The 25,178-nt window shown below is 37.8% G+C and overlaps 2 protein-coding genes across 2 annotated transcripts; both read right to left on the bottom strand.

Annotated features, from left to right (window-relative positions):
• Positions 1 to 3,254: 3,254 nt before the first annotated feature.
• pmaip1 (phorbol-12-myristate-13-acetate-induced protein 1) lies at positions 3,255 to 4,064 on the bottom strand. Its single transcript, XM_056253244.1, has 2 exons — positions 4,052 to 4,064; positions 3,255 to 3,964 (listed from the first exon to the last, which is right to left on the bottom strand). Exons 1-2 carry the CDS (start codon positions 4,062 to 4,064, stop codon positions 3,840 to 3,842), a joined length of 138 nt encoding a protein of 45 aa, XP_056109219.1. The 3' UTR covers positions 3,255 to 3,839.
• Positions 4,065 to 8,971: 4,907 nt separating this feature from the next.
• On the bottom strand, positions 8,972 to 24,926 carry LOC130087052 (uncharacterized). Its single transcript, XM_056253243.1, has 9 exons — positions 24,770 to 24,926; positions 23,893 to 24,165; positions 23,580 to 23,725; positions 23,324 to 23,424; positions 13,157 to 13,356; positions 12,285 to 12,557; positions 11,973 to 12,118; positions 11,727 to 11,827; positions 8,972 to 9,182 (listed from the first exon to the last, which is right to left on the bottom strand). Exons 1-9 carry the CDS (start codon positions 24,906 to 24,908, stop codon positions 8,972 to 8,974), a joined length of 1,590 nt encoding a protein of 529 aa, XP_056109218.1. The 5' UTR covers positions 24,909 to 24,926.
• Between the last annotated feature and the right edge of the window lie 252 nt (positions 24,927 to 25,178).

Genomic DNA, 25,178 nt, shown 5'->3' with positions numbered 1-25,178 from the left:
GTAGGGACACGTCCCTATCGTCCCTACTAAATTCTACGCCCCTGGCTGTGACTGTATGGTTCTGGTGGAATGATGCAGTCAAATCTGGTGTGTTGTATGTAGAATGCACTGAACATGTACAGGGGATTACCATGCCATGATGATGCATACCAGAGCACACGAGACATAACCTCATGAATGCTTACGCTTGACGGGTTTTCCTCCAAACGCATCATGCAGTTCAGACGAGATTGAACAAGTTCAACCAGGTCAGTAAATGTATGTTGATTCAGAAACCGATCGGTTTGGTTCAGTATTACTTTCACTTATTTAAACCAGTAACATTTTTTTTTTTTTTTCAAAGAACTGGTTTATTAGAGTCAGTCTTTCAGGAATCAAATTAACTCGAACACTGGTTGTGCTCAATGTTTTGATTCACTGAAAAGATTTGTTCATCGCACTACTCTGGGGTGAGTTTCCCTAAATCATCGTTAGCCAACTATGGTCTCAAGTTCTATTGAATTGTGTTGGTAACATTGGAACCTGTGACCATAGTTGTCTTCGGGAAACGCATACCTTATGCTGTATGTTCTTGGTTCACTATAAATGGCCGTTTGTTTGTGAGCAGACTTTACTCACTGGTTGCTCAGCATATTTTTGATTCACTTTTAAAATGGCTCATACAAGTCGCCAACACAATCTCATGGCAATTGGTAAGTTTTACATTTTGGCGAATTGGTGGCTATTTATATGAATTTGTACGATTATAGACCAATTTCCAGCCGACGTCACAGTTGCGTCACGGCGCTAGCTGGTGGCAGAACAAAGGGAAAACTGGAGGCGGCAAATACAAACCAGCACAGATTCGGCTACAAAATAAGGATCTTAAATTATTCTTCTTATTATTAAATGTCATCTTGTTGTGTTGTTGGGTGCAAGAATCAATGAAAAATGAATATGCTTTATCTGCGATTTTTTATTTCTAGAAAATATTTACCTCATTAAAATTGCACCGTAATGTCACTCTTTACATTGTCGTCTTCATCGCGCTGGCTCGGCAGAACTACGGATCGTACACACAAGTCTTGTACTTGACCATTCAGCACATAGTTATAGGCATCTAAAGATTTACATGCCCTCTGTTTCTCTATCAGGTAGGTGTAGAAGTCAGGCCACTCAACCGGAGGTAGCGTTAACGTTAATCCTGTCAGATCCTCAATCAATGAGTGTAAGGGTCGGCCGGTTCCGTCCGTTAAAATTAACTTTTGCAAATAACAATCGCGGTCCTGGACAGTGAGCGACCTTGCACATTAAAATAAAATCGGATTTTCTCCAGTCATTGTTAAAAACAAGCTAACAAAACTTGCAGACTTTACGTTAGTGAAGCGGCCAGAGGATATCGTTCTGCCACCACCTAAGCTCCGCCCACAGAAAAACGTCACCATGTTTACCAACTGAAAATTGGTCTATTGGCCCCAGTTTCTAATGTGTGATTGAGTGTTCTTTAATTTCATTGATATGAATGTTATCTTTAATGCTTTTCATATCTGATGATGATTTGTAATCATTTAGTACAGTATATGTGAAACATCTGTATCTACTGTATTTTGATACAATTTAAAAAAAAAAAAAAAAAAAAAAAGTCTATTGGCCCCAGTGACTTATGTTAAAGGTGCCCTGTGTCAAAAAATCAATTCAAAATCCACATATTCCATACCAGATGGGGGCAGTATACCTCCAGAAAGTTGGCCTACTCTAGTCTGTTTTTTAGTTTCGGGTTGTTAATCTTCTAAAACCGTCAAATCATCCGCTTTGTCCCGCCAAAGCCTATTTTGATCGGTGAGTGATGTAGAATAGAATGACTGCTGCGCTTGACAGGGCTTATAACGAGCAGAGAGAGAGAGAGAGAGAGCGCCCCGGCCGCGCGCGCGCACTCTCACGTCTTCAACAACACGAGCGCAGTCCTCCTGCTCTCTCTCTCCCTCGCGCATATTAATCAAATCAATTGACACGATAGTAAGACCGCAGTTCATTTGGAGATTTTTAGAGATTAGAGACTCAATGAACAACATCTCAACACTAAATTATAAGCGATTGACATCAGGTTCAAATACGCCCACAAGCCGTGCGAGTTATTCGTGTACTGCAGTTTGGCTGGTGGTTATGTTGCCCGCATACCGCCTCCCATGGCCGAAACTGGTATTATGACACCGGCCGGGCCGGGGCTATAATTTATTTAGCATGCTAATTCAGGTTTATATCTCGGCAGCACTATAACTTGCCATTTTTTTAATGACATCATTGCATTTATTTCTTCTCATTCTTTTGATACGTGTAGCTCATTTTTTGGACATTTTTACCTCAATTTTTACATATGGCACCTTTAAGGGGTGGAGCTTACAGTTTACGTCGTATGCTGTCAAATCATTAATCGCATCTAACAAAATGTTTACATAGTGTTTGTGTATGTATTTATTTATATATATTATGTATTTATCTGTGTGTGTGTGTGTGTGTGTGTGTGTGTGTGTGTGTGTGTGTGTGTGTGTGTGTGTGTGTGTGTGTGTGTGTGCGTATACTGTATACACACATTACATACAGTAGCCTATATATGTAGACATGCACACGCAGACATTTAGGCTATATATAATAATAATATATACACATATATATTATGTAAACACAATTTTTTATGTTAGATGCAATTAATCGAGATTAATCGATTTGGCAGCACTAAAAATTCATTCAAAATCACCACCTCATTAAATAGGCATAGTTACATTTTCCTGTGATTTAAAAAATCGTATAAATAAATTTCAGGAACCAATCGTACACATGCAAGCTGTTTATTTTGTAGTCTTTGTTATATTTCATCAGTTTCAGAAAACACCATAAAACATTAGTCAGAAACAGAAAGTAAACATTTAATTTGCTTACAGGAAGTGGCTTAGCATACTGTATGTAGATTTTCTCTGCTATCACATGATAAGTAACGTCATGTTACCGGTCAAATTATAGATTTACATATTACAAATAGCCAATATCATAAAAAAATTAGTTTTGTCTAAAAAGTTAGATATAGCTAAATGCCAATGTTTCACAAGACACCCCGAAATTGTACCGTTACAAGTGCTTTAAAAATCTTTGCATTTCGTTATAATAACGTGTGTATCACACACTGGGAGTTATTCACCAAAGAATAAGCCAAATACAATTGCAGGACCTCAGAATAAAAATGTCCAACTGTTTTTTAGGAAGCACTGTATATTTTAAAAAATGTCTGCATTAGGCCTAGATATAAAATATCAAGCAAGTGGCATAACTAAACTTTTTCCTCAGAAATAGACCTTTCCTGAGCCACTTTTTTTTTCTTTCTTTTTTTTAAAATCTGGTCTCGAGGTAATTTATCATGGATAAATGAAGTCAGTTCCTTCCAGTATGAAATAGCTACACTTTATAGGCCTAAAAGCAAGTGTAGGCTATAAATCAGGACATCCATTTCGCACTTTCTCTATTTGTACACATCATTGAGTAGCCTATTGTTTACTAAATTCAGAATTGTTAGGAAAAGAAGTCCAGTAGTAAACGAGCTCAGCGATTCGACCCGATGAATGAAAACTCCTTCAGGACAAACCCCCTCAGAGAAAACAGTCAAGAGACAGATATGGTCTCAGAATAGCACAGAAATGGTCCACGGTGTTTCGATGTCCTCGAGGGCCATCCTCTCCATGTCTTCGTCCCGGAAGTCCATTCCTGTTCAACTTTTTGTTGTTGTGGTTTTTGGAAGTACGACGCACCTCGTCTTCAGAAATGAATCCTCTTCAGATGTCAGGTGTACGTTTGTTCGGATTCCTTCTTTTTCAGCTTTTTCCGTCGTTCTGCATTCTCTGGAGAGCGATAATGAGCTCCAGGAACTTGTATTTCCAATCTAAGAGATCTCCAATTTTGCGCAACTGTTGCGCGCACTCGACGACAGCGGCTTGCTCTGTATGGGCAAGAAGTGAAACTCGTTACGTTTCAAGTTGTAATCATATGTGTTTTGAAAAGAATACTCGTTTTAAACATGTCTTACCTTTCTTCGCCATTTCAGACCGTGAGTGTGTTTTCAGCGGTGTTCAGAGACTCAGACTAGATGAATGATCAAGCGCTCGTTCCTCCAGGAGCGGCTGACTGCAGTGATCGCACTTCTCTGAATTATTGTTAGAAGCGTCTCGCTTAAATAGTGACGCGTAAACAACGTGACCTAGAATTCCCGTTGACGTGGTATTTGCATGTCCAGTTTCCGTGTTTTTACATTGCATCTACCTGTTCTTACATTGCATCTAGCTGCTACCTGTTCTTCATCAGATGAAGGCTGACCCATTGAACTGATAAAATGACCACCTCACTTACATAAGCAGTAGCCTACTGTACACTGTGTACATTGTGAGAACGATAACAGTGAGAGTAACTTCTACTGAATCTGTATAGCCTATAGCCTTGTTTAGAAGAAATCATCACTGAACCACAATAACACGATAACATGACCTTATATGGACTATTAAATAGGGAAGATGGGGAAGTTTAAGAACAATGTTTATTTAGCCTATAAATTGTAACATAGGCCTATTTAGATATAGCCTATACATGGCCTACGTTATGCTAATGCATCACTTAATGTAGGCTATTAAGGGAAATAAAAAGAAACATTTGCTAATTTAGATGTCATAGCACAAAATGTAAATTATGAAAAGAGGCCATCTAATTATCGAGACAGCTAAACTTTTACAGAATATGACTTTTAATATTCTTGTTAATGTTTTTTTAAAGTGTAATTTGTGTAAAATACTAAATAAACTATTCCATTTTAAAATGTGTTGAGACAATTTAGTTAAATAATTGAATAACCAATGACAAAGCTTGCAGAATACCATAAATATTCTTCAAAAACGTATTTATTCTATGATTTATATGACTATTTACATATTGCACATTTTTTTAAATTGAAGATATGTCATATTGCAAGATTATGAATTTAAACTGAACGATTGAACTCAATTAGGTTTTAATGAATAGCAAATATATCTGAAATATACATCAAACTCATGGAATTGTTGAAGAATAACCCCTGAAAAAGAATAACGCTTAATAACATCTTAGTTTTTTTTACTATTTTTTATCTTCAAAATAAAAACAATATTTTTACTCCACAAATCTAAAAACATCCATCATTAATAAATATATACATATTTTACAAATACAATGTCAGGGATCGTTGTTGTTTTCCAGAGACACAAAATTAGGCTAATTTAACCTCAAAACTGTTTCGACAGTCAAAATCTAATGTAGGTCTAATGTTCATCTCGGCCTATTATGTTCAGATGAAATTACATTTAGCTATATAGCCTATAAAAACATATACAACTCCTAAATTTCCAAAATTGCGAACACCATTGTGATTGAAATGGAGTTTCCCTCGTGAGTTGTAAAAAAGTAGAAATTCCATGACGAGAATATTTCATCCATCTTAACTGCTTTTAGTTTCACTTGTTCAGGCTTGCCTCCCTCCCTTCTGGACGCTGATTGGTTGAGGTGAGTTGTCATTTACATTAACTTATCTTATTGTTATTATAATAAAAAGAAGCCAACAAATAGTTCATTGAGTTCATTTCTATTAGGAATGTGGCAGTGGCAGTATTTTGTTTTTCTGAGACTTCTCACGTCACTATCACGTGACATGTGATAACATTTAGCCTAAGTTGAGGAATGAGAGAATCATAAAAACCTGTGGCCTATGTTTACTGTCACTTGATGCAAACCACCCTAATTAATAGTGGTGAAATTGTTTTTTACGACAAATTAGGCCATCAGGTTTATTATCTTTAATTTAATTACATAAAAATAAAATGGGGCCTGTATAATTATTGACACGGCATTCTTTTGTTTATGCTCTTATTACCCTACTAAAATACTACAAAATTATTAACCTGAACACAAGATTGCTGTAAAACTAAAGGTCATTGTTCAAGAGTGTCCAGCAGTTGAGCAGCGGTTCTTCATGACGTGAACAGGCAGTTCCAGATTCGCCCAATGGGGGAAGCATAGAGCAGGGCAGGTGAGATAACGTCACTCCGGTCATCAACATCGATTAAAACCATGATTAAAACCATAGACTGTAAAAAATATATATATTAAAACGAATAAAATACATGTTTATTTATTTACTTAAATAATCTACTTCTTTGAATTATTTATTACATAATTTATTCTACACATGAATGCATAATTTCATTCTAGTATCATTGTTTAAATTACAAGTGAGCCATTATATTGCAAAAGAAATAAGCTTTTATAAAGATGTGGCAGTATGGACTCCAATTAATAAATGTGTTCTTTAAAACAGAGAAGGGCCAAGAAATAGTAGAGATGGGCAAATAAAAGTAAAAGTCAAACACGGGCTAGAAGGACTGATGCGAATCAGAGTAATAATCATAGACTGTAAAAAAGAGTAATAATAAGTAATAGTAAGGGTAAAAATAGGCTAACTTGAATGCGCGATAAGACCAGTAGCTGTCATTCATACTAGGAATCAGACAGCAATAATACTGGGGAAAAGTATAAAAATGTCTAGAACACGGACAGAGAAAGCTAAGCTTACAAATGCCCTACTACAGTTCAACAGTGTAGCCTATATCATAAACGGCATACGCCGTTACAGTTTAGGTGGACCAGCAGGTGGCGCTGTTTCATAATATATTATCTCAGTCATGGAAGACAAAAAGTGTCGGGAACATAGACGGTCGGGAAGTTACTTTTCACAAACTATAATGTTGAATCACTGAGAATCTGAACAATACGGTAAATTGATACTTGATTTGCAATTTAGACCCTGGATTATATTTGCATCTCGATCTTTATTTTCTTACCGAAGTCATGCGTTAACAACCCATGGTGGGAAATCAAGTTTAAAGGGATAGATCACAAGCAATGACAAATCTGTCATTTACTCACCCTCGTGTCTTTCCAAACCTGCATTATCCTGAATCCTGCTGGGGTCCGAACAACACTGGACCCCATTGACTTTTATTGCATGGACAAAAAAAACAAACAGATTTTTTTTTTATTTTTTTTTTAATAGCCTACCTTCTTTTGTGTAAGGGTGAGTAAACGATGACAGAATTGTCTGGTCCAGGTTTGTACATCCTGAACCAGCAGCAAACTTAACTAGCTACAATCTTTTAGCACAGATTTATAAAGTGCTAAAAATGTTGTAAAAAGAGAAGCATTTAGATCTAAATGAAGCAGTTGTTCTAGTCAAGCACTGATGTAATGATGCATGTCGCTGTTGGATTTGACACCAGATGAACACCTGTCTGGAAGAAGTTGTGTGTTTGTCTGTGTGTGGCATCTAGTTGTTTTTGCAGACGAGAGATGCTTTACACCAACAGTATCCAACTGTTGAAAAGCAGCAAAAGGACCTTTTATAGCAGGTTCTTTCTCAGTACACACATTTGGGTGGTTTCTTTTACCATCAACAAAATATTGATCACTATTGCTTTTCAAAGTGTGTCATTAGTTGCGGACTATTAAGTTCTTGTTTCAAAGAACATGCCTGATGCCATTTGTATTGAAGTATGATGACTGTTTGCCTCTTTTGGTCCTTTAATAGAGGGTTTGTCAAGCTTTTCTGACTCTAAGCCACCCCTTCTGATACAGTCAGGTTTTTTTTTTTTTTTTTTTTTTTTTTTACCATAAATTATAACTAATTTAAAAAACTATATTTGGTTTTGGTTTGATCTTTTTTACATTTTAAGAATTCACTAATGCTCACCAAGACTGCATTAATTTGATAACAATACAGTAAAAAGTATACTGTTGTTAAATATTATTACAATTTCAAATAACTCTTTTCTATTTAAATATATTCTAAAATGTAATTTATTCCTGTGATCATTACTCCAGTCTTCAGTGTCACATGATCCTTCAGAAATCATTCTAATATGCTGATTTGATGCTCAAGAAACATTTATTATCAACGTTATATAAAAACAGCTGTGCCTCTTAATATTTTGTTGTTGAAATCATGATTCAGTTTTTCAGGATACTTAGCATGAATGGATGATGAGTGAATTTGATTAATAGTTCAAAAGACCAGCATTTATTTGAAAAAAATTTTTTTTAACAATGTGAAAGTCTTTTCTGTCATTTTTGATCAATTGAATGCATCTTTGCTGCATAAAAGTATTAATTTATGTTATTAATATGTATTTATTTATTATTATTTGCAAAAAAAAAAAGTTTAAACATCAGTCCACAATCTGTATTTCCATGGACCCCCAATAACATGGTTCATACCCACCATCTCACACACACACACACACACACACACACACACACACACACACACACACACACACACACACACACACACACACACACACACTTTGTGCATATTCAGTTTGTCATTGTTTGCAGACAAGGTTGCATTCTTGTTTTGACAGACAGGTAATGTTTTCCCATTTAGGCCACATAATGTCGCTCAGCCTCATTTAATTTACTGCATACCATTTAAGATGTGGCTCTATGAGCCTCTGTGATCAGGAGAGAGCTGTCAGCTCGGCTCGCCTGAATGCCTGCAGCTGAACCGGCTGTGGGCTCAGCTGATGACAGGGAAGTCATTTAGCTCCAGTGACAGGCCTGAGAGAGCGAGAGCTTGAGACTGCTCTAAAACCAGTCTCACAAAGGAGAGAATAGAGCTGCTCATGAAGGGATGCTTTGTGCATCAGGGAGGATGAGCCCTCCTGGTCTCACACCCATAGATCCGGTGCGATCGCATCATGCATACCGCCGACGTGCCTGTACAACCCACTATATCCAGTCTCTAGTATCGCTTCTCATGCAGGAAGAACCTCAGGTGTCTGAAGACGCCGCTAATGCTGAAGGTGTTGATGATCTTTGGCCTGCTTCTGCAATTTGGAAACTCCTCTGGCGTACGTTCTCCGTGACCTCGGGTTCAATCATAAGGCGCTGAGGAAGTGTGGCCTGCTTTGTCAGACAATCGGCAGAGCTGCAGTTTTGAGCTAACAGTCCCTAAGGGGCCCGGAGGCACAGCGAGGGTCCTGAACCTCGATGTGATGCTGTTGAAAGACAGGATTTCCCTGGACAGGAACCTTTCCCTTGTCGGACCCCCAACCTTCTCTGGCCCTGTGACCCCGTCCTGTGCACTAGAGAACCCCCGTCACACTGGAGGGAGTGCGGGAGGCATGAGCCAGGACAGGAAGCCACGAGTCTTCCACAAGCTCCTTGGGGGTCATCGCTAGCTTCCCTCTACTGTAGCCATACTTGAGCCGCCCTCTCGTCCCATTGTTCTGGCCCAGTAAAGCCACACACGTTTCCTCAAGAGTTATTTTTGCCTGACCTGCTATGTTGCCTTGATTTATAATGGTTTCTGTCTTGAATGGGTCTTTCCCTTTTCTCTAAAAGTGAGGTCACTTTTACCGTTGCTCAGAGAAATTTCGCAGGCGAAATCCAGTCATTCCAAAAGGAGCGTGTGCGATCAGGAGTTTTGCGTGAGGACAATAAAGTTCTTGTTTGGTCACGTGAATTCACCGTGCTGACCAACAGAAAAGTGACTGATTTGAACGTGACTTTTTTTGTGAGTTCTGTTTCATACATTGCTACATTATTGACAATAGACAGTTGACCTTTTTGCTATGGAATTTCACTGAATTTGGCCACATCTTTAAGGAACCTTTATTTGCCGTTGCCCTGCGAAATGTCTGGAGTTTCACTTGAGGGTGAAAAAGTAGGCCTACCCCACACCAATTTCACTTGTGCAGGTTGGTCACATGAATTCACTGCACTGTCCACCAGAAAGCTGCTTGGTTTGAAAGTGACTTCTGTGTGAGCTTTGCTTTATACATCGCTACACTGACAATAGACAATGGTCTTATTTTTGCACGCCAAATTAAGCTGAAATTCGCTAATGTGATTGCACCTTTAGGGTGGAGTGGCAAAATGGCCGCAATGCAAAACAGCATCTACTCATTGACCAAGCATCTAGTGCAATAGCTTTAGCTGTGCTACAATATCAACAGCACGTATGAATACTTAAGCATGGTCCAAAGTCAAACTGTTATAATGCATATTCATTGCAAGCTCTCATAAGGGTGTGGCAGTTTGCCTAGGTGTGGTTACAGTCTGTGGCCATTAGGAACACTTACATTTACACATTTATTCATTTGGCAGAGGCTTTTAATCAAAGGAAGTCTTCTAATTAGGAATTCTACAGCTCAAACAGGAAGTGCTACATTCGAAGTGCTGCAATAAAAATTTATAAAGTTGTACAAGCTAGTACATAGATGTACAGATGGCCCAGAAACTATCTGGACACTTAAAAATGTATTAATGCCATTGCATTACATACAACACAACAAAACTGAGTATCCAATAAATTATTATTTTTTATCCATCTTGTCCTATTGGTTATTTTTAGTGTTCACCACCATTTGAAGATCTGGGCCGATAAGATTTTTAAAGTCTCTTATGGTCACCAAAAGCTGCGTTTATATAATCAAAAATAACTGTTTTCTATTGTAATATATTTCAAATAAAGTAATTTTAGTTCAACCTTCACTAGACTGTGCTGAAAATGGTGTTTCAAAATGGGTTTCATTCAGGTCAATCTGTACAAAAGGCAAATCAGAGCTGATTTACCCAATCTGTATTTTATTGTGCTGATCCACTGCATAGTTTTAGCTGAACTGTAGCATCTGATACACATACATGAAATCTAATAGTTGAACACATTAGATCTAGTTTTATATAATGTTAGCTTTATTTATTTACTAAGTTTGTCACATTATGCATCCCTCTGCATCAAGTAAGTTTTGGGGATGCATGATATCGTTGATTTCACTGTTTGTGGAAAAGAAAGTAGATGAAAGCTTCTGTAATTGAGTTTCAGTGGTTAAGAGTCTGAGGCTTTGATGAGGAACACAAATACACATCCGCGGTGATCCATCAATCACTACAGTCACAGAGGAGAATGAGGGTCCATCGTTGACATCACGGCCTGACTCCATGTGAAGCAGATCGATTCAATCCGCTTTATATCTTCTCAATCCTTTATTTACTTGAGATTGTGATTTTTGTTTATTTTGTTTATACTTTTTTTTTTTGTAATAAATATTATTTCAGTTTGGAAATATATCTTGGACAGTGAGTGTCAAGCCTTTTTTCTTTGTTCAGCCACCAAAGTGGATTTGACTAATGACCCTTTCTCATGAGCAACAGACTTTAATGGAGTGGATCCATTTATCTTCATCTCTATTATAATTTAGATATATTATCTCGAATTTCCAATTAAGCTGCATATTTAAACATCTGATGAATAACATAAAGATATTTCATTTCAAAATAACTTGTACTGTTCAATGATATAATTAGAATTACAAAGCAGAACCACTGATTTCCAAACACACGATGGGTTTATTTCTCTGTGTTCTTATCTATTTTATGTAATGAGTGGTTTTAAAATTGTTCTCTTGCAGATCCATTTTTTAAAATTATAACATGGCTTATCTTCCCAACCTGATGAAGTCATTAGAGCACAATAATAATATAAAGGCTGATTCTGATGTCTCCAATACCTGAAACAACAATGAAGAAGACTGTTTGATTTCCAGTAGAGTCAGTTATGAGTATGATATCATATTTACAATAGAGAAATTCTGGCTAATGATCAGTTAATTTCAGTGATCTCTCACCCTTTTACTATTGTGGTGCCATCGATCCATTTCCACACTCCCTCTGTTTTACCCAGACCAATCCAAAACTGATCATATCCTGCAACCTTCTGCAAAAACTCCTGTTATGATAGAACATAGTAATATATTGTATAATATATGTAATAATAACAATGACAGCAATACACCTTTCTCTCACTAAAACAGACCGACCCATGTGTGTCAATGTGCACAAACAAACACAAAATTGTTTTCTTTCTCACTCACTTGTTCCTCTTCGCTGTTTATGATCACTAGATCTGCTCCTCTCTGTTGACAGTCTCGTCTGCTGTCACTCCATCTCTTCATCTCAGATGAAATATAATAAAAACTGAAGTTGCAGTAAATCCATTTAAAGTTGTCAGCACGCTGATCTATTAATACACCAGTTTAGATATTAGTTTGCACAGTTTAGCTTTGTTTGTGTTGAAATTTATGAACAGACACTTGATGTTTAAGTCAATGCTTATTTTTATTGGAGTGAAATGATAGAAACAAAGATACATTTTAATGATTTAATGAGGAAAAACACAAAATTACCTTGTTCGCAAATGCCACGTTGGAGTTCATCATTCTTGTTTTTTATCTGTTCTCTTTCCTCAGTCAGATTATTACTGTGGTTCAGTATCTGCTCATATTTGGTAAGTATCTGCTGTCTTTCTTCAGTCAGATTATTAATGTGGGTTAGTAACTGGTTTCTCTCGGTGGTGAAATACACACAGAGCATCATTACAGCAGTCAGCAGAAGAACACACAGCACACACAAACACACTTCAACTGCTCTGTGCTTTCTGTTCTTCACTGACACACTTCCTGAAGACGACAGACAAGATTAAATTAGTCTTCACACTTCTACTAAATTCTTATGAACTTTACTCTTACAGTTTTGCTCAATCGCTCTGGCTCAATTCTCAAACAAGATCTCTCAAAACAATAAGTTCAGATCTCTGAACAATTCATTTCTTGTTCAACCAAATTTGAACTACTTTTTTATTTAAGCAAATTGTACGTGTTTTGCACAAGTGTTTTGGTGCAAGAGTAAGTACTACACGATATCTTAATGCACATGGCCTGATCAAAACTGACGAGTTCCTTCTCTGTAAAATTGTCATATTCAACACATCTAAACAATCTTTCATCGTGTGAGCCATTCAGTTATCAAAATCTGTCAGACATACGAGTCATTTCTAAAAATATTTACGACATGGCATGTTTAGCATCTCACTTGATGACAAAAAATAAATAATGAAATGTTTTGGGCGAGTTACTACAGACATGATGTACCATAAAACAGTGACAATTGAGTTTAGAGAATGTAAAGACTGTTTAAAAAATAAACTAAAGCATCTGAGAAAATCGCAAGAGATACCTCTGTCTCTCTGTTATAATGTGTATCAGATGAATTACGTTACCAGTGTGTTGAAGTGGCTGATGTCTCTCTGTGTTTGTCCTCAGATCATGATGTCTCACAGTATCTGCACTGTCATAGATATCCACCATCATCTCCACTCTTTCTCCTCTGTCCATTTCCACAGTCTCACTCATCAACATCACATCATCATATATAACTTCAGTTATCTCTGATCTCTTAACGTCATTCATTATAACACTGTGTCAATAGTTAATGCTGCTGTTGTTCTAGCTTCAGATTGTTAGGCTACAATGCTTTGCATGTCATCAGCCTGTCGGAAAATGAACGGAAATAAATAAGTCAGAAAAAAACACAATGAAACTGTTAGTGATCAAGGTGTAAATCATGTGACCTTCAAGTTGCCAAGACAGGAAGGATTGAGAAGTGCCTATTCACGCCAAGAGTCCAAAAACAGAACATTTATGATCATAAGAGGTCAGGCAATCATCTCCTAATTTTCTGTCTTTTCTCTAAAGCTGAATTTTGTGATTTCGGGCACCATTAAAGCATCATCAGATGGATTTGCAAAAATTATTGTTTTCAAACATGTTTCCTCAAACAATCCCCCTTGTCTTCCCTTGGTTGGCAAACAGACTGGTCCTGTCTCTAGACAACGAAAAAAAATGGAGTGAGTTATAAAATATTTTAAATGTTTTATTTAATTACAGACCCCAAACTTTTGACCTCAATGGTGTTATTGTTGTTGAGCTTAGCTGTTGGTTCAACTTTCACTAAACTGTGCTGAAAATGGTGTTATTTCATTCAGGTCAATCTGTCCAAAAGGCAAATTGAAAAATGTCCAGGTACTGTGGGGACATCACAGCTGTGTGTCACTGCTATAAGAGTGGCAGTACAATCAATGAGTACCTCAGGGCCCAGCACTGAGCCCTGAGGTATTATACAGTGTATGATCTTGGAGTCTGAGCAGGTCTGCGAACAGATCCATAGATCCGCTCTGTGGTAATCCACACTTGTTGATCTCTCTTCAGTGGAGGTAAGAAATGTGATTTATGTCGACAGTTGTAGTTAATCGCCTGAAGTTTACTTGTTTCCTCATATTTTCCCCTGAGTTCTTGCAAATCCGGCAACTCAGGATCCAGTTTTCTCGGTAGTTAAGGTAAAGTGGTCCGGATACATCTGCCCTTAAGCAGATGTGAAGGGGAAAACCTGTGCTCCAAAGGAGTTGCTCTGTAAGTCAGCAAGGCTTTGTTTTAGTCTGTTTCTTTACTCCACAATCCTTTAATTGTGCTTACAGCTCTTTCAGCCTCTGCGTTCGCTTGAGGATAATAAGGGCTGCTCGTAGTGTGTTTGAGATTGCATTCATGTGCAAACTGTTGGAATTTATGTGATACGAACTGTGGCCCGTTGTGGGAAACGATCTCCTCCAGAATGCCACTATGAGCAAAAACATCTTTGACTGCTCTGACTGTGACCTTAGAAGATGTGACGTTCAGATGTGCAGCTTCTGGAAAATAGTCCACAATGAGCAGGAACGTTTTCTTTTGCCCTTCAAAAAGATCCATCCCGACTTTTTGCCAAGGACGTGCTGGAAGAGATGTAGGTAAGAGTGGTTCACAGTGAACTATTTTGTGGTGATTGCATGTGTGGCAGTGCTCAACCACCTGACGAATATGTGATGAAATAGCCGGCCACCAGACTGAGTGTTGTGCTCTGGCATGGCACTGTCATCCCCTGGTGCCCGTCTTGTATTTTTTTCAGAATCTCTTTCTGCAATGTCACCGAAATGATAAGTCGGTCACCTTTCATCAGATGTCATCAGGAACAGTCAGTTCTGCTCTCACATGTGGCATCAGCTCTTTGCTCACTGTGTGTTTTTCTGGCCATCCGGCAAGACAGTGTTCTTTTACCTTTTTGCAGGTTACATCCTCTGCTTGGACCCACATCCAGAGGTGCGCGTAAAAGTGTGTCTGCTGTGATTACATTTTTTCCTGGATGTCAAAACTAAATCGAAACAAGTGAGGGCGAAATCTGAGAATCCTGGGTGGGAGTTCGTCCAGTCCTCTGCTTCCCAGCAGTGGTTTGAAAGGTTTATGGTCAGTGAGAATTATAAAATACAGACCTTGTAGATATGACACCAGTCTCTCACACGTCCACATCACTGCTAGTGCTTCTTTTTCAATCTGCACATAGCGCTTCTCAGTATCCTGTGACAACATGCAGTAGGATGACGCATCTGCACAAACTTCTGCCTGTCTTTCAGGTGAACATGCTTACAGCACTTTTGGTAAACTCAATGTCTCTTTCAATCTGTGAAATGTTTGTCTATGTGGCTCATCCCACACCTATACGTTTCTTTGTCTGGGTTAGGGGTTAGCAGTTCCTTCAGTGGGGTGGTAGTTGTGGTAGAAATTTAGCGAGGTAGTTTGCCATCCCTAATACTTTGCTTACATCTGCCTTTGGTTCTGGCATGTGTAGAATAGCCCCGACATTGCTTGGGTCTGCATCTAGGCCTCTTTCTGTGATCTTGTGACCAACGAAAAGCATTTCAGTCTTAGCAAACTCACATTTTTCATTCAGTGTGAGTTTCTTCAAGACATTTTTCAGATGCTGGTCGTGTTCAAGTTTGTTTGGGCCAAAGACAAGAATGGCATCTGCGTGATGTTTAACACCACTGAAATCCTCCAGGAGTTGAGACATTTGCCAATTCCAAATGAAAGTCTATTGAAAAAGTATCTCCTGAATGGATTAATGAATGTGGTGAGTGGTCTCGACTCTTGGGTCAGGGAAATCTGCCAAAAGCCTGATCAGGTTTTGTGAAGATTGTGGCGTCTGACAGCATGGCTAAAGATTGATCGACAGCCGGAAGAATGTGGTGCTCTCTCTTGACCCATTTGTTTAGGTTTGGCAAGTCCACACATGTACAAAATCTACACGGTGTCACTTGAGTTGAGTATTCAACTCAATGTGATATGGGTCATTCAGCAATTCTAGACCACTGAACACTGATTGAAACTGATCAATGTAGTTTATGTCATGTTGTGTGACTGTTTCAGTTTGATGAACGAGATTCAGGGCCTCTATAGCAGGAAGACCCAGAAGAGATTTTGTGAGTTTGTTTACAACATACACATCTTGAATGCTGCTGTGTCCTTTTGCACTATCAGTACACACTGAAAACATCCTTTTACATCCAGAATATAATGCCCTGGGCCGTGCAGTACTTGGAGGTGTTTTTAACTCACCAAACTTGTTTGCTTTGAAAATGTTCTCTGGAACGGCAGTCACAGCTGCTCCTGTGTCAAGTTCAAATTTGATAGGAGTTCAATTTACAGTGACCGTCTCTGTCCACTCCGTTACGGTCCCTGTCGAAGCCTCACCGAGAAAAGCACAATCCTCGCCCTCAGAGAATCCTCTGTCCTGTTGTGAAACATAGTCCAATTTGCACATCCGACATACAGCTGCGAAATGGGCTTTTTTCTTACATTTTCGAGACTCTGCATCTTTCGCAGGACAATCCTCCCAAGTCTGTCCCGTTCCGCATCTACCAGTCATTTTGTGCTGATTTTTGTTTCCCTTTTCCATCATGATGTCTTTCTGGCTTGTTTTGTCTCTTAAAGGGGTGGTATAATTCCCTTTTCACAAGATGTAGAATAAGTCTTTGATGTCCCCAGAGTGTGTATCTGAAGTTTTAGCTCAAAATACCCCACAGATATTTTTATACATGTTAAAATGGTCACTGTTAAAATGGTCACTTTTTGAGCAAAAACGCGCCGTTTTTGTGTCTGTCCCTTTAAATGCAAATGATCTGCTGCTCCCGGCACAGAGGGCGGAGCTTCAAGAGCCGGTGTCCTTTTACCTCACACAGACATGCACTGAACAATTCAAAAACCTTTAGCCTTTAATGTTCAAATCGGAGTCAGACAATGATGGAGAGACTCAAGAAGAAGTGACAACATGTAGAATGCAACAGGACATTTCTGAAAGGTTAGTTGATGAATTTAGGTATCTTTAGTTATCTTCTAGTCATTGATTAGCATATTCTGTCATGATAATCTATAAATGCTTTCCCGGGCCAGGGTTTATGTAAATTGTAGGGTTGTTGATGTCACTAAACCGAGAGGAATGCCATGTAGTCCCTACCAGCAGTTTGTTGTAGTCTTTGAAAAGCAATTTCTTGAAAATATCTCCCTTTGCTTTGAACTTTGAGAGTTGTAACTTTGCAGATGTTGTTTATGCTCAAACAGCAACATTACACACTAGCTAAAGTTAGAAAAGTGAAATCATAATCAACCACCCCCATATGGGACTGTTTTGCTGTTTGAGACTTTACTTCTGATCGCATCCATATTTATGCTGTGAGTGGACGTTTAGTCAGATCCATGTAACACTGCTTGCTGTTTTATTTCGCCTTACTTTTTGGATAGCTTCAGCTAATGTTAGCTCTGGATCCAGTTGTAAACGTTCCGACAGCCCCGTGTCTCTGCTTCACCCAACTCTCCGGTCCTGGTCTCGGATTGATTCCTCTTTTAATGTCTTGAAGTTGCAGTGTTCTGTCAGCTTGTGTACTGCTGTTATAAAAGTCTCTGCATTTTCACCATCATTTTGTTTGCCGACACAGTTGATGTCTAAATACTTCCACCACACATTCATATTTCTTTCTCTCTGACTCACCTAGCGGTAATATGCCCAAGATATTGTCTGCATCGTCTCCTATGGCATAGAACAAGGAGTTGATTTGGTATTCCTCAGGTCTTTCACTCAATCCTGTGATGCTAGACGAAAGTACTCAAACCATCTGATCCATCTTGGATAATCCGCTGAATCGGAGAAGTCGAACAGCTCCTGGTGTGATACCATGTTCCTGCACGCAGTTCTGTGTAACCTATTCTTAAGATTCACTTCTGACATGTATTATATTAATATATTATATACCCTCAACAGAGTGTGTTGAGACCGAAACAAGACCAAGGCTTTGTGGGCTTATGACCGAGACAAGACTAGACACTCCTCAAATGTATCTACTGTCTGAGAAATATCTTATAATCAATAAATACAATTATAATAATAAGACACTATAGAGTTATTACCAATCAAATCACTAACAATAAAAATAATCTTTTTGTTGCAGAGTTGCATCTGGATTTGTACAATTACACCTGCATAAATATTGTTGATCTTAATGTTTTAAAATTAACATTTTGAATATAAATTATGATGGAAAATAAAATGATAGGTTTATTTTTAAATGTGAAACTGACATCAAAACACTAAATGAGTTGCTGAAATAGCAAATACTTGTCTAAAATTGTCTAAAATTCAAGTCACTTATTATTCTTATACTTATTATTATTCTTGTTTATTGTTTATTCTTGTTTATTGAATGTTTGTATAATATCAATATCACATTTGCAATCGTGCTCATATATGCGTAAAACATCTCTTGTGCTCTTGTGATATTGCTTTATTATATTTTGTAATATAAAAATCTCATACAAGTACTTTTTTGCGATCTTTGAATTTTGAGTTTGTTCGTATTAATTTTGGGCTTTTTTTTTTTTTTTGACAATCCTGCGTTGATTTTGAACCTGACAGCACAGTAACAAAAGATAATCACATTGGAAATAAGTTATTGATTGCATTTTAAGCAGTAAGTTTTACATGAAATTACATTGATGATGTTAACAAATAAATCCAACAACGCACCAGTGATTTAGTGATATCCTGGCCTTGACTGGTCTTGAGATAAAACCGAGTGCAAATGCTGTCGAGACCGGGAGAAGACCAAGAACTTCTAAAAATGATCTTTAGACCGGTCTCGAGTACAACAACACGGGCAAGGACTGAATTAAAAAGATGCATTTCAACTATGGTGTTAAATGTGGACACACGGCACATGCATATACTATAGACCTTATGTAGCCACGCCCCTTTTCAGCGCTGCGCTCGTTGTCTTTTGACTTCCGGTCTGTATTTTCACAGCGATCTTGCGTAGTTATGAATGAATGTTAAAAAAATTCCCAAGGTCCATTTGTTAAGACATATGCTTCACTATAAAAAAAATCCCGTTGTTTTTACGGAAAAAAAACGGCAGCATGTGGTTACCAGAACTTTACCGTCAAAAATACGGTATCAACGTTTTTGGTTTTACAGACTTAACTTAAAATTTACAGTAATAAACCGTAATTCATCACTGATATAATGATAATTTACCAACCTATTGAAGTATTAATATCTGTTTTGTACCATTGTAATACACTGACAACCAACAATCATCACAGCAGTGATGAGTCACATGGTAAATCAAAGCTCATCACAAGCAGTCTTCCACAAGAAAGTTATACTACTATATAGAAGCTGCACAGTGTCATTCGCACAAACATTAAACACCATCATGGTAACACACATGAAATTTAAAAAATGCAATAAACATTAATTTAACAACATTAAATGTAACATAAAACCCTAATGTACATAACTGATTAGAAAAGAACTAAGAAACCTAAGAAGAAACATAGTTATTTCAACAATAATAAATCAAATGGGAAGTGTCATGCAGGGAATTGTGGGAATGTCAATTTACGGTTTTTCACTGTAAATTATAAAATTAGTTGTTCTTTTCACTTTCAAAAACTGTAAATTTAACGGTATTTTACAGTAAAATTACATTAAATGTACCGTTAGATCTATCACAGTTATTTACCGTATATAGTAAGGAAACTTTCTGTTAACCAATTAACAGTTTTGCACTGTAGCATTTTTACAGTCTTTTACCGTTAAAATCACGATCATTTTTTACAGTGTTTACAATGCTTATCATAAACATTACAATACTCATGATAACTTTCGTTAACTCTACAATAAGTAAATCAACTTCACCAGCTAATTACTCCTGGACAGCGATGCCATAGAAATATACAGAGCGACCGCAAAAACGGAAGTTCAAAGACAATATTCTAAAGATGGCGGCGCCCTCGTTTCTCTGGTGCATAAGGTCTATGTAAGGGATAATCCACGGCTATCCATGTATTAAAGGATTTTTATTAAAGAATATTGCCTCTCGTGCATTAAAATCCTTTAATGCATGGCTAGCCGTGGATTAGCCCGCTTATACCTCGGTTATTTGCCAAGTTAAAAAGAAGTTAAAGCTGTAACTGATGTTTACAGTGTAATTTTTTAACAGACGTGTAAAAATGAAGGTTATTTTCTTAAGTTACGGCTAGTTAGTTCTAGCACTCCGTCCGCTTTAAATAAAGTGGAGCCATCGGATTGCTTTTATTTGAATGAATTATCACATTTATTTAAATTCATTATTAAAAGAGAGAGACAGAGAACTGAAAGAGTAGGGAGAGAGAGAGAGATGCGTGCGCGATTTACCTGTGAGCGTCTCTTATTTAAGTCTACAGTCCCCTCGTTGCTAAAATCTGATGAACGCTGGTATCTTTTCCATTTTTCCTGTAGCGCTTTAAAACTGATTTAAAGACGGCATTGCTTGACTTGAAGTCTTTATCCCTTATGATGTTGTATTTTGTAATGTGACGGTTATACCTGCTCTGAGACACATCTAACTTGCAATGCTGTATTCGCGTCCAGCGGACTGAACAGAGGCATAAAACTCCCGCAATGTCTCATTTAAAAGAGAAGCAGAGTAGGTCTCCAAATCACAATTGTTCTGTCTTTGGCGCAAAAAGTCACTGAAAGTGTTAACTGCCCATTTAGTTGTCTTTTTCGTATTGACCTCATCTTTGTCGTCTTCGATCTTAGCTCTGTCTTTTCCCTTAAAAAAAGCCTAAAACTTATCTAAGTAATATACAGTATTTCGTTTTCACCCTGCCTCTCCAAATGCAAAACTGACATTAACAAAATGCAATAATGCAGTAACAGCTGAAAAAGTATTGGGTGAGTGTTTTATTTTATGTTTACTGGTTAATAATGCAATCGCTGCTGTCTGTCCCATAGAAGCATAGACAGTAAAAGAAATGGACACAGCAACCCCATAGACTTCAACGGAGAAAAGTGAAATCAATTAGAAGCACTCACTTCCTGATTGCCAAGCGAACTGCGCATGCTCAAACTGAGCTTGAAGACGTAGATGTGACGTGAGCAACCTGACTGACAGTTGTACGTCTTCTAGTAGCTGTGCCAAGAGGAATCTGAATCATTCCCTTCCGAATCTTGCAGAGCCTGAGATCGTAAGTATTAGCTGTTCATGAGCTAGCAGCAGGAGCAACTTTATGACTCTTTATGGGCTTCTCCCTTGACTTTATGCCTCCACGTCCCCCCGATTGTGTGCGAGCTTCTACTTCTGCCTATACGGTAATTTCTGTACTGTGCGACAGAGAGTCGTGTGTTATGACGGAATCGTTAGCCTATTTTTACAAAAACTGCTTCTACGGGGCCATAACGTAAGATACAAGGTAATGGAGCCTTTTATACATTGTCGAGTTTCTTTAGAAATAAATAATGGACAAATGGAGTCTTTAAACGCCTCAGATGTAATGTTATTCGCTGTCAAAGTGACGCCAAAATGAATGGGAGTCAATGGAATGCAAACAGCAGGTGAAGGCTTGTTAGCCAATGGCGGCCCCCGGGGAGACTTCAGTTTCCGGCTGATGGATTACCCCCTTGCATAGAAGAACATGTCAGCCAGCGTATGTTTTGGAACTATTGGGGCTTACCAGGTGACAGCCATCGCGGCGACATCAAAGAGCGTCGCAACTCTTTGTCTCTATGGCGAGCCTACCTAAATAAACGTTTTCATATGTGTCGCTCTCTCACTGTTTTGCAAGTGTAACTCTGTTACTATATGTTTATAGTAGCGGATTAATTTACGAACTGTAATCAAACTGACTGGAACTACCTGTGCATTAAACGGTTTTACTGCACACCTTCCAGCCAATCAGAATCGAGTATTTAAACAGCCCGTGGTATAATGTTATTTACAGATTGATTGTGTTGCATCAAATGTGTTCTGTTGGCTTTTGCTTCTGCAGGACCTGTCCATCGGTGAATGTGATATTATGATGTTTATTTGTCAGAGAATCTATTGTGAAATAAATGGCTCATCTCTCCTTTAACGTCTGTTGTTTTGCTTTTCAAGAGGCCGTTAGCTCAGTGCTTTGCTGTGTTAATGAAACATTAGTTTACTCAAGAGATCAGTTGATAGTGTTGCTCACACTATTTCTGCAGCACAACATGTGATTCAAATTACAGGACATAAATAGCTTTACATAAAATCTGTATTTTATTGTGCTGATCCACTGTTTTAGCTGTATCTGCTATACACATACATGAAATCGAATAGATAAACAACACATTAGATCTAGTTTTAGCTCCCTCTGTAGTAGCTAAAATGAGGATTCTTTTTTCTGTTAAATAATTAAATATTTCATCCAATGTTATTTGAGTTGACACCCCTAGGGGTTGAAGCGGGAGATGTAAGGCCTCTGGGGATAACGGACCTGTGACTTCACCAGAGGGCGTGGCCAAAAACCGGAAGTGACAGTCTATGACATCACGGCCTGACTCCATGTGAAACAGAATCCGCTTTGTATCTTCTCAATCCTTTGTTTACTTGAGATTGTGATTTTTTTTTTAAATTCTTATTTTTTTGTAATAAATACTATTTAAGTTTGGAAATCTGTCCTGGACAGTGAGTGTCAAGCCTTTTCCTTATCTGCTACACCCTATTCAGGACGAGACACGTACCACTGACCCTTTCTCATGAGCAACAGACTTTAATGGAGTGGATCTATTCATCTTCATCTCATAAAGATTTAAATATATTACATAGATCTCGTATTTCCAATTAAGCTGCATATTTAAACATCTGATGAATAACATAAAGATATTTCATTTCAAAATAACTTGTACTGTTCAATGATATAATTAGAATTACAAAGCAGAACCACTGATTTCCAAACACACGATGGGTTTATTTCTCTGTGTTCTTATATTTTATGTAATGAGTGGTTTTAAAATTGTTCTCTTGCAGATCCATTTTATTGAATAATAACATGCCTTATCTAACCAACCAGATGAAGTCATTATAACACAATAATCACTATATAAATACTGATGCTGATGTCTCCAATACCTGAAACAATGAAGAAGACTGTTTGATTTACAGAAGAGTCAGTAATGAGTATGAAATCATATTTACAGTAGAGAAATTCTGGCTAATGATCAGTTAATTTCAGTGATCTCTCACCCTTTTGCTATTGTGGTGCCATCGATCCATTTCCACACTCCCTCTGTTTTACTCAGACCAATCCAAAACTGATCATATCCTGCAACCTTCTGCAAAAACTCCTGTTATGATAGAACATAGTAATATATTGTATAATATATATAGTAGTAAAAATTACAATAACAGTAATGCATCTTTCTCTCATCTGTTAAAACAGACCGACCCATGTGTGTCAATGTGCACAAACAAACACAAAATTGTTTTCTTTCTCACTCACTTGTTCCTCTTCGCTGTTTATGATCACTAGATCTGCTCCTCTCTGTTGACAGTCTCGTCTGCTGTCACTCCATCTCTTCATCTCAGATGAAATATAATAAAAACTGAAGTTGAAGTAAATCCATTTAAAGTTGTCAGCACGCTGATCTATTAATACACCAGTTTAGATATTAGTTTACACAGTTTAGCTTTGTCTGTGTTGAAATTTATGAACAGACACTTGATGTTTAAGTCAATCCTTATTTTTTTGGGAGTGGAATGATAGAAAAAAAGAGTATTTTTTTAATGATTTAGTGAGGAAATCACAAAATTACCTTGTTCATAAAGGACACGTTGGAGTTCATCATTCTTGTTTTTTACCTGCTCTCTTTCCTCAGTCAGATTATTACTGTGGTTCAGTATCTGCTCATATTTGGTAAGTATCTGCTGTCTTTCTTCAGTCAGATTATTAATGTGGGTTAGTAACTGGTTTCTCTCGGTTTTGAAATACACACAGAGCATCATTACAGCAGTCAGCAGAAGAACACACAGCAGACACAAACACACTTCAACTGCTCTGTGCTTTCTGTTCTTCAATGAGACATTTCCTGAAGACGACAGACAAGATTAAATTAGTCTTCACACTTCTACTAAATTCTTATGAACTTTACTCTTACAGTTTTGCTCAATCGCTTTGGCTCAATTCTCAAATGAGTTCAGATCTCTGAACAAATCATTTCTTGTTCAACCAAATTTGGATTTCTTTTTTATTTAAGCAAATTCCACCTGTTTTAGTACAACTGTTTTTGTGCAAAAAAGTATAATATCTTAATGCACATGGCCTGCTGATCAAAACTGACGAGTTGCTTCTAATTAAAATTGTCATATTCAACACATCTAAACAGTCTTTCATCGTGTGAATCATTCAGTTATCAAAATCTGTCAGATATACGTGTCATTTCTAAAAAATCATTTATGACAAGGCATGTTTGTGATGGTGAAAAAACATTTTGACCTTAATGAAATGTTTTGGGTGAATGTTTTTGTTTTAAGTAGGCTAACATTTTGCAGACATGATGTCCCATAAAACAGTTGTGAAAATTGAGTTTAGAGAATGTTAAGACTGTTTAAACTAAACCAACTGAGACAAACACAAGAGATACTACAATACCTTTCTCTCTGTTATAATGTGTATCAGATGAATTACGTTACCAGTGTGTTGAAGTGGCTGATGTCTCTCTGTGTTTGTCCTCAGATCATGATGTCTCACAGTATCTGCACTGTCATAGATATCCACCATCATCTCCACTCTTTCTCCTCGGTCCATTTCCACAGTCTCAGTCATCAACATCACATCATCATATATAACTTCAGTTCCCTTTCGTTGTCACTCCGAGTTCCGTCGGATGACGACGAATGGGGTTTCGCTTAGAAAGCCAATCGACTTCGAATACTTCAAAACGAGCCAATGGCAAAGAAATGCCATGGGTCTGCGGAATTTGCATAGCGTAGCACCGCCCCACCTCGTGGGTATTTAAGGAGCACGCTGGCAGCAAACCGGCATGTTTTCGCTTCGGAGCCAAGGTGATCCTTCGTTCCACAAGCCATTCCTGAATTTGTC

This window comes from Rhinichthys klamathensis, unplaced genomic scaffold, assembly GCF_029890125.1.
Source record: "Rhinichthys klamathensis goyatoka isolate OS25496 unplaced genomic scaffold, OSU_Roscu_1.1 h1tg000104l_1, whole genome shotgun sequence".
Taxonomy (NCBI): Eukaryota; Metazoa; Chordata; class Actinopteri; order Cypriniformes; family Leuciscidae; genus Rhinichthys; species Rhinichthys klamathensis.
This window is presented reverse-complemented; position numbering and strand designations above follow the sequence as displayed.